The sequence below is a fragment of the Stenella coeruleoalba genome (genome assembly GCF_951394435.1).
Source record: "Stenella coeruleoalba genome assembly, chromosome: 1".
NCBI classification, from domain to species: Eukaryota; Metazoa; Chordata; class Mammalia; order Artiodactyla; family Delphinidae; genus Stenella; species Stenella coeruleoalba.
The window spans coordinates 79,641,109-79,661,773 of NC_137169.1; the positions used below are offsets into that span (position 1 = coordinate 79,641,109).

The 20,665-nt window shown below is 35.3% G+C and overlaps 1 protein-coding gene across 7 annotated transcripts in view; it reads right to left on the minus strand.

Annotated features, from left to right (window-relative positions):
- The window catches only part of ZNF644 (zinc finger protein 644), a 115,761-nt gene that overhangs the window by 25,327 nt on the left and 69,769 nt on the right, over nt 1-20,665 (minus strand). For 4 of the 7 annotated variants that reach the window (XM_079924691.1, XM_079924690.1, XM_079924688.1 and 1 more), the window contains one exon: nt 13,724-13,809. The exons of the other annotated variants lie outside the window; for them this stretch is intronic. In XM_079924691.1, the coding sequence (XP_079780817.1) occupies nt 13,724-13,740 (17 nt within the window). In that variant the 5' untranslated portion in view covers nt 13,741-13,809. The remainder of the gene's footprint in view (nt 1-13,723; nt 13,810-20,665) is intronic. 7 annotated transcript variants of the gene reach the window in all.

Here is a 20,665-nt window from a genome sequence, read left to right on the forward strand (position 1 = left end):
GAAAATTCCATATTTCTTTTCCTTTCGTACATAGTATCAAGTACAGTTTATTCATTCTCCAAATGTTTACTGAGCCCATTCTATGTGCCAGGCACTGCTCTAGTAGCAGGGATTCAGTAGGGAACATGACAGACATAGTTCCTGCTCTCAGATAAAGAATAAGGTCTTCCATTTTTCTTTTACAGTATCTTAAATTTGTATAACAAGTAATATCATTTTAGAACAGCAGGAATTTACAATTGCTATTTAGAAATTAAAACATTTGCAATAAAGTTCATTATTTCTAATATCTTTTATGGTACCAAGTACATACTTTGTAAAACATTAAATCCAGTTAAAGAATAAAAGAATTGCTTCTAATTATTTTCTTCTTATTTCACAACTCAGAGCAGCACTTTTAAATATGATCTTATTCTTTCCACAAGTGTGTTCCTTAATACAACAAATATTACAAGTAAATATTATAAATATCCTTCTTTGACATTATTATTTATACCAACAATTATTTTTCTGCCCGTCATAGGTCTTAGAATTCTGTTTTGAGATTGGCAAATTTCCACAGAAATAAAAATAGACTTCAAATAACATCATATTCAATGATATCACTCCAAAATGGTGCTAATGCAGCACCCAGCAGGAGTCTCTACATCACACACAGAGAAGTTAAAAATGGGCATCACATAAACATGTGTTAGGAAGGAGTGTGCAAACGTCAATGAAAAGAAAAGCAAACCTTGATGCTATACTATTACCCGTTCCTGACATTTCTAATTAAGTTAGGTAGAAAAAGTAAAATGCCCAAATAGGAACAACCTCATAAATCAGAAATGGATGACAGATTTTTTTTTAAAAAACTAGCCTGAAAGACATTTACTTTCTTTTCCTACTTATTATATTCACAGAGGTAGACAAATATATGCTCAATCTGAAAGCCTATATTAGCTTTTCTCAACAGGAAGCAACGTTGCTAACGAAGTGGTAAATTCAGTGTTAATGAGTGGCTTCACTGTTACCACCTCAGAGGTAAAACCTTCCATGTTCCATGTTCCACCCATCTGTTCTGGTGTTAGAGGTTCAGAGATGGAACAGACGCTTCCCATTTAAAGCAACTTCATTGGTACCCCCTGAACAGCAGGGTGACAAACTATGAGAATATCATGTCAGCTTGGAGATTGCATCCTCATTACCAGAATGGCTTTATAAGAGCCTTCCATAAGTCCAAAGTTTGAAGATATCAAAGGGTTTTGCTCAAAAACAAAGAAAGAATAACAGATTTTTAAATATACAAAGCACATGTAGTAAAAAGAAAAACAGAAGATCAAATTAAATATTGTGAAAATATAAAATGAGGTCTTTAACAGTCAAAGTTTTCCTTTACATCTACATAGTGAAATACACCTTACTTGCCTCCAAATTGACCATCTCTGCTCAAAAATAGGGGAGTTATTCTTTTTCAGAAAAATTTTTTATTAGCACATTAATATTAAAAATACACTGCATCAGTTTAAAAATATGCTACAAGAGGCTGAATCAGTAAGCTAGTATTTTAGCAACAATAAAAAATTCTCCTGGCTTAATTTTCAGAATATATTTCTGTAAATGAAAGTGTTCAAGATACATTTTTTCTTAACCGTATTCAAGACTCAGAGCTATTGCATTGAGATACAATATAGAACAATGGATCATCAAAATGTGTTGCACTGACCCAGAATTTTGACATCAAAAATTGTTTCCCTACATTCAGGATGCTTATGGAATATCCAGGCAAGACAGCATTTGACCTATAAGTTAATTTCACACTGTCTCAAACAGTTTTTCAACCACTTTTATATAGTTAAATATATATAAAAGAGTCATAAATACTAGGTTACGTTAATATAACAAAGGAAGGAGCATATTTGAAGGTAGGCATTATTCATTAAGTTTAAAAAGGAGAAACTAATGAATTAAAATAAACAAAGTAATGTTATATTGTTTGGCCTCTCTAAATTTCAATGAAATTGCTGTATCACTTAGGATCTTTTTATTCAATGTTTAGATACTATCACTGTGTCCTCCTCCATGTAATCGTATAACCACAATTTTTCTATTAACTGAATTTTAAAATGTTCTTTAAAAAAATTCACATACTTTATAAAAAGCTGCAAATGGAATTTTAAATCTACATAAAACATATTTCAGGTTCTGGAAAATCATAATGAGTTCTACAGCTATAACTGCCTGTAGTTATATACTGTGAGCATTAAAAAAAAGTACAAAGGTCAGATCTGTCTTCAAGATGACATCATCACTTATATGCCTCAAGCTAGACTTATTGTCTCAGAAATCTCAAACATCAGTATTTTTGCAAACTATCAGCACTTGCTATAACACCCTCACCACACTACATCTTGAGGTTACTACAGAAGAAATGAGGTGATAATTGCATATTAACATAATTATTCTGTAATCCCTGTGAGCAAGCTTCCTAGGTCACTCAGTAATTCAGATTAGATACAACCTTCCTGTCATCAAATCTATGCTGTCCACTTCCTGTTCATGAATAATTCTGTTCTCATAGAAAATTAGCTTAATTCCATTCTTTTATGTACATTATTAATTGTATTTATTGCAAGTAGGTTAATATTTTGTGGGTACTTATTACATAATACCAACCTCTGTCATGTAGTATAATTTCACAAAAAATATAGTACAATTTGCCCTCACTCTACATTAGTTCATTAATAACTACACTGCATAGCTATAAATAAATTATAGTGTTGCCCACTAGCTGAGTTAGAGTTAGGATCTGTCAGATTTTCACAAACCCCATGTTCATTTAAATTATCCTTGAAAACACACAACAACTTCAGTTAGTCATATTTTGAGATTGGTTCAAGAACAGAAAACCATTCACAACTGTCATTCTAATTGCAAAAAAAACCTTAATTAACTGAAATATTACATCTAAAATTACTTCAGTATTTAAGCATATATATACTATACACAATGTACAAATATATATACCTGTCTCACAAAGCATACAATGCAAGTGAAGACAGAGTATACCATATATAATGATATCATCCAGGTAGTATCCTAAGCTGTATGTCACATTGACAGGAAACTCTAAAAAAATACTGAACATTTGTAAGGGTACCCAGCATATAACATGAAGAATGAAGAGAAAACCTGGCAACTTTAATCCAACAATTAGCCAATGCAATTAGCAATCTTCAAATGTTTGAAGGTTTGGCATACAGAAGAAAAAACATATAATCAATATGTTTGAATCATAAAGATGTGGATTTTATCTCAAGATTAAGAAAAACTAGAAACAGGAACCATTCAGCATTTCAACGGGTTGTCTTACAAAAGAGTGAACTGAATGGCTCAGCAGGTTGGACTATTTGTCAGAACACTGTAGAAGGAAATACGGCACTGGAGATTGGATAAGATGATTTCTAAGGTCCTTTCTCATATGTACTATGTATGTTTAATGTTTGGTTATTACACTATTAACATTATTTGAAATAATGAGCTAAAAACAGAAGTTAAATTTATACTATTGAACTTTAAAAATATTCTCTAAATTCAAAATTACCTGAAATAATCCTGTAGTTGTAATATTTGATAAGCTGATTCTTGAACAATGAAATATGGCACTAAATGACTAACACACTGAGGTCACAGAGCTATATGCATCCCGAAAACTCGAGGTACAGAGGTTTTTTCTATTGGCAACACCAAAAATAAAAAATAGCGGGAACATTAATAATGCTTTCTTGCCAGCAGCATGTGGCACTGCCATGACAAACTAATGATCTAATTGTACCACCTACCACCAAATTACATTGAACTTGTTGAATAGTTCTGTTCCTGATGCCATGTATTATCCTCATTATTTAATAGAAAGATGTTACAAACAATAAGGTACTAGCTCATAAATAACGTAATAACACAAAGCGATTCTTGTTGAAAAATACACTAAATACTACACATAGTTTGACACATCTCAAGAAGCTGCTATATGGCAAACTGAAGCAGGTAATGCAAGGAGGAGAAAAGAAAGGGGCCCACAAAGGCATAACTTTTAACAATCTGGCAAAATCATATAATAATGAGAAGCAACAGTAGTAGAAAAACAAATGGACATTTATTAATAAAAGGTTAATTTCCTAATGAAGAACTTTGCAATTGGAAGAGGCAAGGTAATAAACTGCAGCTGCAACCAAAGGAGAGTGCTAAGTCATATTCAGCACGGAATGACTGACTGTTGTGTTGTTTATGCTTTCATGTAGTCAGAACAAGATAAGTGACCATCTCAGTTTTGATAGGGTAAATGACACACATATGCACACAGCTCCAACAAGAACAATTCATGTCTTTAAAAATTAAAATGCGTGATAACTTCCTTCATATGACTTTCAAACCAATCAAACTTTTGACCACAATTTTATAATTGAGTCAAAAATGTGTCAATTCCACACTACAGAGGTACTGTGTCAACTCTGCCCTCCACCAAAAGAGTATTAAACTGCCATAAATTATTATTTTACTTTGGGTCTTTGTGTTCTTCAGTTTATGATGAGTTTGCTGTTTCTGCTTAATTTTGAGATATTTATTAACCCACCACATCCAATAAGTGCAAAAGAAGTACAAGTGTCAGAAGTCCTAGGAAGACAAAACATATAATTATATTAGAAATGAAAATAGAGATAATAATACCCAAAGTGGTAAGATAAATATATATGCATATGGAATGAACTGCTTCAGAGAAGAAATAATTCTTACGGGCAGAGAGAAATTCACCATTAAAACACTACTGTGCCTATACACTTGACAATAATCAGCAAGAAACAAGGAATACGAGAAAGGAAATTTTTGAGTACAGAATCAGTATCAATGTCAGATGTCTTTTTGCCTAGTGGTTATTCAGGGAAGGCCAGGAATTTGTTCAAGAACTCAAAAATTTACAATGTTCTAAGTGCTGCTGATGTAACTTCTGCCCCAGACATATGCGATTCCATAGGATCAAGGTCCATTAGAATAGCACATCAAAGTTAGTGACATGACTGCAAATGCAAACAATCGTGGCTTTGAAAGAATTCCTTACAACAGTTGAAGAGATAATTTGTGCCTTAATATATAGCCTGGAACATAAGAAATGTTATGCTGGTTTCTTTCTACAAACAATTTTGATAACTCTTTCAAATTCAGAGCTTCAAATATTCAACTGTATGTATTTAAAAAAAAAACTTTTGGAGATCTCAATGGTTACGGTAAAATTCTCATTATAAAAGTTCCATTAATTCATCTGCCAATCATATATTAATTAATCATATTTAGGAAACACAAAATTGTTTATGGTCTAATGGGAAGCAAACAAGAACATTCTCACATCTGGAGAATATATTATTTCCCTAAATTACAATTTCATTTTATTGAAAGGGGGGTTCAGATCACATACAAAAAATTCTGTAATTAACCTTTCACCTATATTATACATTTAAACTCTATTAAGTAAATTCAAATTTATATATATTTAGATGGGAAAGTGGGGCACTTTCATTGAGAACTAGAAAAACAAAAAAACACAGAAGTTTTATTTCCTACAAAATAATATATTTATTAAACATGAATTCTCTTACTGATATTACCATTTACTCAACTTTTCTTCTTTCCTTTCTCTAAAATCAGCCTACAAAATTCCAATTATCTTCTAAGAAAAATATTCCAAGGTAATCACTACTCTATAATTATCTTCATTTAGGATGGTAAAAAATTCAAATATAAGAAATTTGCTTTCCTTAACACAAAGTATGCACCTCTCTCATATCACTGTCCTTAAAAAAAAAGAAAGAATTATTTTTGTAAAGGCAAATCACAAACCAGCCACTGCTTTTTTCCTGATTTTACATTTGACCTAACAAGTTTTTACTTACTGCATGTTCAATTCTGGAGTTTTAATTATAAAACCAGAAGCATTTATTTATTGTGAATTTAAGTAATTACAAAATTTCACCAAAACGTTACAGAAAACACTACATTATATTTAGAAAATGCAAGTACTTATTGATAATCAAATGTGGAGTTCCCTGGTGGTTTACTGGTTTGGATTCCGTGCTCTCACTGCCACGGCCTGGGTTCAATCCCTGGTGGGGGAACTGAGATCCTGCAAGCCGCAGAATTTCCTTCAGGTTTACTCATATGGAGAGAGACTGAGGTCATGGTCAAGAGTAGCAATTTTGAACCATGAGAGACAGAATGTTTGGTTTCCATATTACCAAATCCATAAAACCAAAATGTTATCAATAGCACATTACTGTTTTATAAAAGGAGACTGAAGCATATTTAATATTGAGGTATTTCATGGAAAATTTTAATTATTTGTAACTCTATCCAAATGGTATTGTTGGTAGTTTTTTTTTTTTTTTTTAACTGTACTGCTATCTGAGGAAGACTATATAGGACACATAAGTATAAAAAGCTGCTATCAATAAAAAGCAATACATTATTTCCCCAGTGAGTAATATGAATTATTTAATAATAATATTAGGCTACAGTTCAGAGGAAGTAGAAGGTCCTATAAAATACCATGGCTAAGAAAAGCCTCACAGAAAAGAGAGAGTTTTAGATAAATTTTATAGTGCAGTGCCAAGACAATCACTCTTTGGAGGCAGACCTGCCTGGGTTTGAGAAATAGCTCCACAACATCTATCGTATTAGGACAAAGTTACTCCACTTTCCTTCAACTTCAAGTTGCTTCATCAATAAAATAAGAGTGGAACCTTCTTATAGGATTGTAAGGATTAAATAAGACAATGTACATAAAACATGTAGCAAAGGGCCTGTTATTTAGTAATTACTCATTAAGTGTTCATTCCCCATGACCCTTGCCATTAACTTGCTTCATGTACAGAATGATGACACTGAATTTGTGTACTGCTCCTAATGATAATGGAGACCCTCCCTTACAAGCAGAAATGTATTCTGGGAGGAGATACCTGAGAACTTACACTACTCCCAGGGTATAATAAACAGGATAAATAAGCAGAAGATAAAGAGCCATAGGAAGAAGCATATCTTGAGAGTTGCTGGTGCTAGAACAATACCACTCTTGTGGGATAAGGCAGGGCATTACTGTTCAATAAGCAATAAAGAGGGGAATTACAGTGCATGACCCAGTGCTCTAAGGAAAAAAGATGTGAAGTGGCCACTCAGGATTCAAGAGTTTCTAAGAGTTCCTGATCCCTTTCAGAATATCAAGGACATGAATTTATCTTTCTCTCTTGTAAAATGCCAACGAAATGAAAGTAGAAGGACTAGAAGAGAGAGACATATGTAGACAAATAAAACCATAAACCTGAACAGTTATAGACAAGGGCTCTGGAAAGAAAGGAGACCACAATCTCAAATAAAAAAAAACAAATAAACAAAAGAACTAAAAACAGATTTTATACAAAAGAATAGGAATCAGAATAGCATCAGACTTTTCACCGTCAAGACTATTACATCAATGGAGCAATAATTTCAAAGTTTGGAGTTAAAATTACTTTGACTATATTGATACAATCCTATTCAAAGACAAATTATACAACATTCAGGTTGAAGGCACACAGTGTGTAAGTTTACCACTTACCTGTCATTTCAGAAAAATTTTCCCAAAAGGTTGTGTGTGTGAAGGGATCTGAAATTCATGTGCTAAGTGTATTTTACAACAACAAGGTTATGAATACTTATTAATAGTGATTGAAATACAAATTTAAGTGTCTGTTAAATTAGAAGGTTAACCACTAGAAGAATAAAAAGAGAAAGTAAATATACTTAATATCCTCAGATTCTATAAACTATTGTATTTTAAAGAAAGAAGTACAGTAGCAGTAGGCTGACAACTTTGAAATAAAAAACTACTAAAAGGGCTTCCCTGGTGGCGCAGGGGTTGAGAGTCCGCCTGCCGATGCAGGGGACACGGGTTCGTGCCCCGGTCCGGGAAGATCCCACATGCCGCAGAGCGGCTGGGCCCGTGAGCCATGGCCGCTGAGCCTGCGCGTCTGGAGCCTGTGCTCTGCAACGGGAGAGGCCACAACAGTGAGGGGCCCGCGTACCGGAAAAAAAAAAAACTACTGAAAAAAAAAACCCAAAAAACAAAAACAACTCTCAACAGGTGAGGTGAAGAACAGAGTGAATAAAGCTGATGAAATGAGGTATTCTTCCAATAGAAAGATTTTTTTACAAGGGAGTAAGAAGAGCGTTAAAAAAAATAACAGAAAAGAGACACAAAGTCTAGACCCCACAAATTATAATGAGTAGAAATTATAGAAGAAACCTGGGGAACAGGGAAGAGGACACAATAGAAAAAAATTTCAGAACTCAAGAAGCACAATCTTCAGAATAATAGCATTCAATGAGTGCTCAGCAGGATGAAGAAAAAGACATGTCACTTGAGAAGTCCTGGGGGAAATTTCAGAACTCTAAGAATAAAAGGAAGAATTCTACTCATTTCCAGAAAAAAACAAAAACAAAAACAAGACTATCTACAAGGAAACAAGGATACACAATTCATCACCAGTAGTGTCATCAGGCTTTTGAGGAAACATTTTTAAAAATCAAATTTATTGGAAAAAATTACATAAGTAGAACATATTTGTTGCAATTTCCTCTACCTTTCCCACTCTATCCCACTTCAGTTACCAATGTAATAGTCTGGTGTATCCTACTACTCCTTTTTCTTATTCATACAAACATATATACATATGTATTTGTTTTGTGCTTACCTTCACAGAAATGGTATTATATTATATACAGGCTACAATAAATATCCTTGTATAGACAGCCCTATAGTCATGTTTTTATTTTGATAATGTAGATCCTTTAAAATTGCACGTGAATTTTTTTAGTTTAATATACATTTTCAAATCATTTCCCTAAATCTCTATCAATATGCACGTCTACCTCCAATGTATAAGAATGTCTGTTTTCCCATATTCTTACCATTTTTGCCAGTATCATGGTGAAAGATGTGAAAATACTTTTTAACCCAGAATTCTATAACTAGCTAAACTAGCATTCAAGTATAACAACAAAATATAGACATCATTGGACAAAAAAGGATTCCAAATGTTTATCACCTACAGATGAGAGAATTACTCAAGGGGATATTCAGGCATAGATAGAAAAGAATATGTGAAGAAGAATCAATAAACATTAGTGAGCAATTAAACTAGTAAAACATGCAACTAAATCTAATAACTGTTGACAGTTGTTCAAAAAGGATTCCTATGAAATGAGAAGCATGTATTCTTTTTTGTTCAGGATAATCATGCTGGATCAGAGTAACTTGTCAGACTGACTGGAAGTGGACCATAGATAGACTCCTGGCCTGCACCTGAGTGCCCTCCTAGTTAATAATATGGGAAATAAGATCCCCAAAAGATTTCAACATGGGAGTTTTGACTACTGGAAAATGATCAAAAGAAAATCTTTTAAAAGTATGTTAAAATGTTAAGGATAACCAACTAAAATAGTGAAATAAGATATATAATTTCAAATCTATAGAATTAAAAAATGGAAACAAATTGATCCAATATAAAAAGTAACAATAATGGAACAAAGCAAAGAGAAAAAAAGCAGAAAAAAGTCCAAACATATCGGTATTCAGAATAAATTTATTCAGAATAAATGTGAAAAGTTCATATATTAAGAAAAAGGCATTCATATTTTTGTTTTGTTTTTAAGTATAGAATTAACATATAGAAACAACATAAGTATTCTATATGTTGTTTATAAAAAGGAAGATAAGGTGATGAAAAGATAAACCAGGCAAATGTTAATGAAAAGAAAATAGATGTCTCTACTACCAGAAAAGTCAAATGGAATTTAAGGCAAAAGCACTAGACCTGCTAGAAATGAATATTATATATTAATAAAGTACATGATCCACCAAGAAGATATATTATTCGTGAGCCCCTATGCATACAACAAAATACCTACAAAATATATAAATTATAAACTCACAAGTATTAGGAGAAACTGACAGACAGTCACAAAGGGAAGCTTTAAACACTTCTCCCCAAAAGTCAAAAGATCAAGGAGAATATTCTAGTTTTCCTCTTCCAAGATCACCTTTCTCTCACTTTATGAAAGAAAGATTCCCAAACACAAATCTGCAACTATCTCCATCTCCATCAGTTGTTCAGGCCAATAACCTTCGAGTAATCTTCCTTATTCTCTTTAATTCGCACTTCATATCCAAACCATCAGGAAATCCTATTGCCATCATCTTCAAATTACATCCAGAATTCAATTGCCTCTCACTACTGCTACACCCAGGTCCACTATTATCTCTCCCCTGTATTATTTCAAGGGCTTCCTAATCTGGTCTTAGTGCATCTACTCTTGCCCACCCACCATCTATTCTCAACACTGCAATGAGAGGTATCATTTTAAAACCTAAGACAGATCAAGTTCCTCAAAACCCTTCAATAGCTCCCTGTTTTTCCCTCAAAGAAAAAAAACCCAACATCCTTATAATACCCTGTAAAAGGTGCTATGAAGATCCTTCCCAGTAATTCTTTTTTTTCTCTTTGACCTCATTTCTTATTCCTCTCCCTAACTTGCTCACCCAGTTCCAGCCATGCTGGCTTTCTTACTATTCTTTGAACATTCTCTCCCACATTAAGGCCTTAGCACTGACAATTCCTCAAGCTGGAATGCTCTATTTCCCAGGTACTCTCATGGCAAACTTCCTCATTTAATTTGCTTTTGCTCAACTATTTTCTCTTGAATAATGCCTGCCTGGACCACTTTGGTTAACATTACATACAAAACTCACTTCCCTATTGCTGACATTCTTAAATACACTTAACACTGGTTTACCCTTTTTCCTCCCGTAACATTTATCACCTTCTTAAATACTATGTAATATACTTACTAATTACAGTTATTGTTTGTGCATCATTCCCATAAAACTAAGTTTCAAGGGCACAGATCTTTGTCTTGTTAGCTGAATATTTCATGGATCTAGAAGGGTACCACCACCCAGAACCTTGATATTGTACATTGCTCTGATGTGTAAAAACTTCTGGGGAACCAAATAAAAGGTTTGAGAATACCAGGTTTTCTTAGGGAGAATGCCATGGCAGCAAAGCAAACGATACAGAAAGGCCACATAGCCTCAATTCACTGAAAAACAACTCAAGGCAAGATTCCAGTGTCTGTCTCTCACTCTACCTTCTTCCTCTCCATACCTACTTTCCCTTCCCTCCCCAATCCCCAGTCTTAGAATAAAAATTCAGAAATGTGAAGGTTGTCAACAATGACACGTATGATACGTGAACTGAATTTAAAAAGGGAAGCTGTTCCCTGGTGGCGCAGTGGTTCAGAGTCCGCCTGCCGATGCAGGGGACACGGGTTTGTGCCCCGGTCCGGGAGGATCCCACATGCCGCAGAGCAGCTGGGCCCGTGAGCCATGGCCGCTGAGCCTGCGCATCCGGAGCCTGTGATCCGCAACGGGAGAGGCCATGGCAGACGTTTTCTGTAAGCTGAACTAATTAAATCTACAGTGCAAAGATTTTGAAGAAATTAGATTTAAAGCATGTATACAATATATAAGCATTGATAAATACTTTCACTTTGTGACAAAAATTACAAATGCAACTTAAAAATGCCACAGTTTGTCAAAATTCTTTTAGAGGACATTTCAAAGAAAAATTTTGAAGACCACTGATCAAATATACAGAGAACTCTACACAACAATAAACAGACATTTTTATTTCAAAACATGTATTTGTAAAACACAGATTTGTATAATCTGACTATATATTATAATGACCACAGAGAAATTTCCAACAGAGATGGAAGTCACATAGAGCACATTCTCTGGCCACCATGCAACAAAACTAAAAATTAGATACAACTAACAGTTAATTAGTGAACTAGAAAAAGGTCAGAATAAAGTACCCAGAATGAAGCAATGAGAGATAAAAGGATGGAAAATGAAGACAGGAACCTGAAAAAGGATACAATGAAAAGATCTAGCACACATTTAATGGGAATCCTAGAAATAAAGGAGAGAGAAAATAGGGCAGAAGCAATGCTTGAAGAGATAATGGCTGAGAATCTTCTAAAACTGACAAGAGACATCAAGCTGTGGTTTCTGGAAGCACCAGGAACTCCAGAAAGAAAACTACACCTAGATACATCACAGTAAAACTGATGACAATGAAAGACAGTTAGAACATCTTAAAAGTAGACACAGAAAAAAAGAATAACTACACAAAGAGACAATAATTAGAGCGAGAAAGAAAAAAAGCAGCTCCTAATGTCCGAGAACTAATCTGATGCTTTCAGCTAAATCATATTGTTCTCCTGTTGAACATAAAAATATCTCACAGAATATCGACTTCAGACAAGGTAACTGTGTAACACAAACTACCAAATAGCGCCTTCCCTTGCTAAATGAGTTGATTAGCTACCTTCTTTGCCAACTATGTTTATCTCAGCTTCAGCCTGCCTTCCCTACAGATGAGATTTATTAAGAGGGCAATCTCAAGATGAATGAAAACAAAACACAACATACCAAAATTCATGGAATGTCGCAAAAGCAGTATTTGGAGGGAAATTTATAGCTGTAAATACCTACATTAAAAGAGAAGAAAGATCTCAAATCTATTACCTAACTTTATACCTTCAGGAACTGGAAAAAGAGCAAACTAAACCCAAGCCAGAAGAAGGAAGGAAATAATAAATATTAGAGCATAGATAAGAAAATATAAAAATAGAATCAAATAAAAAGTTAATTCTTTTAAAAGATCAAAAAAATTAACAAAGAAATTTACTAAGAAAAAAAGGAGAGAAGATGCAAATAACTAAAATCAGAAATGAAAATAGGGACATTACTACAGACTTTAGAGAAATTAAAAGGTTTATAACAAAATATTAGAACTGAATACTAACAAATTAAATAATTTAGATGAAATGGACAAATTCCTAGAAACACAAATTACCAAGCCTGACTCAAGAAGAAACAGAAAATCTGAACAGATTTATAATTAGGTAATGAGACTGAATCAGTAGTCAAAAACCTCCCAAAAGCCCCCAAAAGGAAAAGTCCAAGACTAAATGCTTTCACTGGTAAATTCTACCATTTAGAGAATTAACATCAATCCTTCACAAGCTTTTCCAAAAACAGAAGAGGGACTACTTCCTAACACATTCTATGAGGCCAGCTTTACCCTAAAACCAAAGCCAGACAAAGATACCAAAAGAAAATGACAGACTGTTATGAAGAGACGCAGAAATCCTCAACAAAATGCTACCAAGCTGAATCCAACAGCGCATTAAAAGGATTATAATTATAATTGAGTGGGATTACTCCAGGAAAGCAAAGGTGGTTCAATATAAGAAAAGCAATGTATTATATTAATAGAACAAAGGAATAAAACTACACAATCATCTCAATAGACGCAGAAAGACCATTTGACAAAATCCAACACTATTTCATGATTAAAAACACACAGCAAACTCGAATTAGAAGGGAATTTCCTTAACATGATAGAAGGTACCCATGAAAAACCCACAGCTAACATCATACTCATCAATGGTTAAAGACAAAGTCTTCCTCCCAAGACAAGGCTGCCTGCTTTTACCACTGCTATTCAACACTGTACTGGAAGTCCTAGGCACAGCACTTATGCAAGTAAAACAAGTAAAAGGCATCCAAATTGGAAAGAAGTAAAACTACCTATTTGCAGATGACATGATTCTATACACAGGCACGCCTTGGAGATACCGGATGTTTGGTTCCAGACCACTGCAATAAAGGGAATACTGCAACAAAGAGAGACAAGACAAATTTTTTGGTTTCTCAGTGAATATAAAAGTTATGATTACACTACACAGTTGACCCTTGAACAACACGGGTTTGAACTGCACAGATCTACTTATAAGCGAATGTTTTTCAATAGTAAATACTATAGTGCTACTTAATTTGAGGTGGGTTGAATCCGTGGATCCGGAACCTTGGATACGGAGGGCCGACCATAAGTTATACTTGGATTTTCGACTGTGCAGATGATGGGGACCCCAGTCCCCTGGCTTTTCCAGAGTCTATTACAGTTGATTAAGTGTGCCATGACATTATCTCTAAAAAAAAACAACGCACATACCTTAAATAAAAATACTTTATTGCTAAAAAATGCTAACCATCATCCAAGCCTTCAGCAAGTTGTAATCTTTTTGCTGGTGGAGGGTCTTGCCTCAGTGTTGACGACTGCTGACTGATCAGAGTGGTGGCTGCTGAAGATTGGGGTGACTGTGACAATTTCTTAAAATAAGACAACAATGAAGATTGCTGCATCGATTGACTCTTTCTTTCATAAACAATTTCTCTGTAGCATGCAATGCTATTTCATAGTTTGAAATATTCCAAGAATTACCAAAATGTAACAGAGATATCAAGTGAGCAAATGTTGTTGGAAAACTGGTGCCAACAGACTTGTTCAACACATGGTTGCCACAAACCTTCAATTTGTAAAAAATGGAGTATCTGCAACACAATAAAGTGAAGTGCAATAAAACGAGGTATGCCTGTATAGAAAAGCCCACAGATTCCACACAAAAAACTTACTAGAGCTAACATAATAAACAACTTCAGCAAACTTGCACGTATAAGATAAACAAACATAAATCAATCGTGTTTCTCTATGTCAGCAATGAATGATCCAAAAAGGAAATTAAGAAAATTCTATTTACAAAAGCATTCAAAATAAAATACCTAGAAATAAATGCAACCAAGAAGGTGAAAGACTTATACACTGAAAAATTACAAAACACTGCTGAAAGAAATTAAAGAAGGCCTAAATAAATGGAAAGGCATCCCATGTTCATGGATTAGAAAACAAGATATTGCTAAGATGACAATACTTCCCAAAGTGATCTACAGATTCAATGCAATCCCTATCAAAGTTCTAATGGCCCTTTTAAATAGAAACGGATAAGCTGATCCTAAAATTCATACGGAACCGTAAGGGGGCCTTAAGAGCAAAAACAACAATGAAAAAGAAATAAAGTAGGGGGACTCATAATAACTTTAAAATTTACTACAAAGCTATAGTAATCAGTGTGGTACTGGAATAAGGGTAGACATATAGACCAATGGAATAGATGTGAGAATCCAGAAATAAGTCCTAACATCTATGGCCAACTGATTTTTTTTTTTTTTTTTATGCGGTACGCAGGCCTCTCACTGTTGTGGCCTCTCCCGTTGCGGAGCACAAGGTCCGGATGCGCAGGCTCAGCGGTCATGGCTCACGGGACCAGCCACTCCGCGGCATGTGGGATCTTCCTGTACCAGGGCACGAACCCGTGTCCCCTGCATCGGCAGGCGGACTCTCAACCACTGAGCCACCAGGGAAGCCCTGGCCAACTGATTTTTAAAAAGGTGCCAAGACCATTCGATGGGGAAAGAACAGTCTTTCAACAAATGGTGCTGGGAAAACTGAACAATCACATGTAAAAGAATGAAGCTGAACCCCTGCCTCATTTCATCTACAGAAATTAAATCAAAATGGACCAACAACATAAACATAAGAACTAAAACTGCTATTGCTCTTAGAATAAGGCTTAGGGATGGATCTTTATGATGTTGGATTTGACAATGAATTCTTAGAATTGACACCAAAAACATGATGAACAAATGAAAAAAATAGATAATTTGGACTTCACCAAAACTTCTGTGCAAAGGACATTATCAAGATATATTTGGTAAGGGTTTAATATCCAGAATATATAAACAGCTCAACAACAAAAAGAAAAAAAACCCAATTTTTAAAATAGGCAAAGGACTTAAATCGACATTTCTCAAATGAAGATACACAAATGGCTAACAAGCCCATGAAAAGATGTTCACTATCTTGGTCATTAAGAAAACTCAAATGAAAACCACAATAAGGTACCACTTCACACCCATTAGAATAGCTTTAATTAAAAAAAACAAAAAACAAAAAAACCCAGGAAAATAACAAGTGTTGATGAGAATGTGGAGAAATAGAGACCCCATACATTGCTGGTGAGAAACTGAAACAATGTACCCGCTGTAGAAAACCGTTGGGCGTTCTTAAAAAAGGTAACAAAGAATTACCACGTAACCCAGCTATTCAACTCCTAGATATATATCCAGGAGAAATGAAAACTTACGTACACACAGAAAATTGTACATGAATGTTTACAGCATCATTATTCATAATAGCCAAAAAAAGAAACGAAGTACATACTACAACTTGGATGAACCTTGAAAATATGCTAAGTGAAAGAAGTCAGACATGAAGAATCATTGTACGGTTCCTTTCATTTGAAATAGCAAGAATTGGTAAATCCATAGAGACAGAAAGTAAAGGGTACCAGGTGATAGTGGAAGGGGGGAATTGGAAATGATTACCTAACGTTTACAGGGTGTTGAAACACCTTTGAAATGAGAAAGGAAAGTATATTGTGAATATACTAAATACCACTGAATTGTACACTTAATATGATTAACTGCAATGTTATGTAAATTTCACCTCAATTTAAAAAAAAAAGATGGCAGTCAAATGTGCCCATGTTCTGACAACATCTAATTTAAAGCAAACTTCTACTTTGTTAGCTCCTCTCTAAAATTACCCAACCAAAGTCCAATCCTATAATAGGTTCTAATACCTTCTTAAAAAGACACCCCCAAATTCCCTATACTATGAAGAATCTTTCACTTCAACAAGTAAAAACCAAGTTCAACTATAGGTGTTCTTTGCTGGTCTTTTTGGTTGGAAGATGTTGACAGGAGTAGCACCTGATTTCTCAACAGAAACAACAGAAGCCAGAACACAAAGGGATAATAGCCTAATTAAAAGAAAATGATGGCCAAGCCGGCATTCTAACCAGTAAAAAACTGTCATTCAAAAGTGAAGGTGAGGGCTTCCCTGGTGGCGCAGTGGTTGAGAGTCGGCCTGCCAATGCAGGGGACACGGGTTCGTGCCCCGGTCCGGGAAGATCCCACATGCCGCGGAGCGGCTAGGCCCGTGAGCCATGGCCGCTGAGCCTGCGTGTCCGGAGCCTGTGCTCTGCAATGGGAGAGGCCACAACAGTGAGAAGCCCGCGTACCGCAAAAAAAAAAAAAAAAAAGGTGAAGGTGAAATACAGAACATGACCAGAAAACAAAAACTGAGAGGAATTTCTCAGCACAAATCTATACCAAAGTATATACTAAAGGGTATTCTTCAAAAAAGGGAAATGATTGAAGGTGGAGAACTCAAGATGCAGGCAGAAATAAGAAGCACTAAAAATGTTAACTTGGGTAAATCTAAAATACTGACATAAAATAATGATGATGTCTCATGGCGATTAAAATATATATGGAGGGGCTTTCCTCGTGGCGCAGTGGTTGAAAGTCCACCTGCCGATGCAGGGAACGCGGGTTCGTGCCGCGGTCCGGGAGGATCCCACATGCTGCGGAGCGTCTGGGCACGTGAGCCATGGCCGCTGAGCCTGCGTGTCCGGAGCCTGTGCTCCGCGGCAGGTGAGGCCGCGGCAGTGAGAGGCCCGCGTACCACACAAAAAAATAAATAATAAAAAATTAAAAAATAACATATATATGGAGTTAAAAACAGGTGAGTATTATAGCAAATAAACCGAGCAAAGGGTGAGGGGGGTGATTAATGGAATTAAAGTGTTTTAGGTTCCTCACATTGTCTGGAAAGATATAAGGTAAATTAATCTAGACTCTTACTGGTCAAGGATGCATGTTGCAATCTCTAGGGCAACAGCTCCCAAAAGTGTGATCTGTGGACCCCTGGGGGTCCCTGAAACCCTATCAGGGGATTCTCAAAATCACAACTGTTTTCATAATATTACTAATAAGACCTTATTTGCCTTTTTCACTCTCATTCTCTCACAGTGTACAACAGAGTTTTCCAGTCTATACGACTTGTGCTATCTCAACGGATTAAAGCAGAGCAGGTATGAGAATCCAGCTGTCTTCCATTAAACTAGACATAAAAGAGATTTGCAAAAATGTAACACTATTCTCACTAAATTTTGTTTTGGAAAGTATATTTTTCACAAAACTATATTATTTATGTTAACATTTAATAGGATATTCTTGTTCCCCAAAAGTATGTTATTTATGTAAATATTTAATAGGATATTCTTGCTCCCCAAAACCAGATTAAAAAAAGGTTTTTTTAGAGTTTAAATGGATCTTGAGAACACAGAGTTTGAGACTCAGTGACCTAAATAAATGAAAGGATATGACATTCATGGACTGGAAGATTTAATAACATAAAGATGTCAACTCCTTCTCAATTCAATTTTTGTAAAACTGACAATGTGACAGTAAAAATTTATATGGAACTGCAAAGAGCCAAGAAGAACAAGGTAGGAAAACTTGCCTCATTGAACATGAAGACTTGTTATAATGCCATATTAATTAAAACAGCATAGTTTTGGTGCAAGGGTAGATAAAGTAGACCAATGGAAAAAAATAGAGCCCAGAAACAGATTCATACATATATGGTCACTTGATTTATTACAAAGTTAATACTGCAGAGCATCTGGGAAACAATCTTTTCAACAAATGATGTTGCATAAAATGTACATCCATTAAAAAAAAAAAGGTGACCTCTATATGTCATATAATATCTAGAATAAGTTCTAGGTAGAAGGTAAATCTAAATGCATCATAAACAACATACAAAGTAATATACAATAATCAATTCTAGATAGAAAGTAGAAAGCAAAATAATAAAGCCTCTAGGACAGTGTCTCTAAACCTCATCAGCACTAGTGAAACTTTGGGCTAAATTAACTTTTTTGTGCATTGTAGAATACTTAGCATTCTGTGCACTGCAGAATGTCTAGTAGCATCCCTCGCCAACCCACTAGATGCCAGGAGTACTCCACCCACCCAGCTGTGAAAACTAACAATGTCTCTGAACACTGCCAAATGTCCTACCCATGGGGTGGAAGGTGTGGGATGAGGGCAGGGTGAAGTGCCTCTAGTTGAGAACCACTAGAGGATACATAGTAGAAGGTAACATAAGAGAATATCTTCATTCATGTTCTTGGAGCAGAGAAAGACTTCTTAGACAGGACACAAGCAGCATTGACTATAAAGGAAAACAATGATAAATCAGACTACACTAAAATTAAGACCTTCCTTTCATCAAAAGATAACATTAAGAGGGTGAAAATCAAGACAAAATGGATATATTTTTTTTAACATATGTAACTAACAGAAGATTTGTATCTAGCATATATAAAAACTCCTAAAAACAGAAGGAAAAGAACTGTTCTTTCCTACTGTTCCTTTCCAGTAGGAAAAAAAGGGCTCATCTATAAAATATGTAACTCCTATAAATCAGTAATATAGAAAGCTAAATAGTAATAATAGTAAATAGTAATAATAATAGTAAATACTACTACTAATAAAATAGTATTAGTTTATTAAATATTAAATAGTAATATTAAATAGTATTAATATTAAATAGTAATATTAAATAGTAATAATAATAAAAAAGAGGATATCCAAACGGCCAATAAATTCAAGAAAAAGTACTCAATTTCATTTGGAATCACGGAAATGTATCCTTCAGAAGGGCTAAAATTAAAGAGGCTATTAATACCAAGTGTTGGTGAGAATACAGAGCAATAGGAATCCTCATATTCTCTTGATGGGATAGGTACAATGACTCTGAAGACAATTCTTGCATTATCTTCTAAATTTGAACATACATACACCAATGACCCAGTTATTCTACTTCTGGTATATATCCCACATAAATGTTGCACATGTAGCCCATAAAACATTTACAGGAATGTTCATGACAGTATTACTCAGTCCAAATGTCCAACAGTAAAAAGATAAATGGTGATAAAATAGTACAAGGGAGGGCTTCCCTGGTGGCGCAGTGGTTGAGAGTCCGCCTGCCAATGCAGGGGACACGGGTTTGTGCCCTGGTCTGGGAGGATGCCACGTGCCGCAGAGTGGCTGGGCCCGTGAGGCATGGCCGCTGGGCCTGTGCGTCCGGAGCCTGTGCTCTGCAACGGGAGAGGCCACAGCAGTGAGAGGCCCGCGTAGAGAAAAAAAAAAAAAATAGTACAATGGAGCTACAGTTATATTGGTAGCTGATAACATACATGAATCTCCCAAACATGACAGAGACAAAATGCTACTACTATATAATTCTATTTTTATCAAAGTCCAAAAACAGGTTTAAAAAAAAGCTACCGTCTTTGAAGCCAGGTAGTCGTTACTCCAGGAAATGGGAAAGGGAGAGTGCTTGGGAAAAGAAGCATAGGAGGCTTCTGGTTGCTGGCAGTATTCTATTTCTTGATTTATGGTGGTCATGTAGTGTTTACTTTGTGACGATTCACTCAGCTGTATACTTAGTACAGTTTCCTGTATGTATTATATTTCAATTTTGAAAAAGACATGGGTGGGGAATTCCTGGTGGTCCATTCCCTGGCGGTCCAGTGGTTAGGACCTGGCACTTTCACTGTGCGGGGGGCCAGGTTCGATACCTGGTCGGGGAATTAAGCTCTGCAAGCCGTGTGGCACGGCCCGGAAAGAGGAAAAAAAAAAAAAAAGACATGGGGCATTACCTTTTATATGCTGTATATGCAACCCAGAAAACAATAATTACACAAATACTTT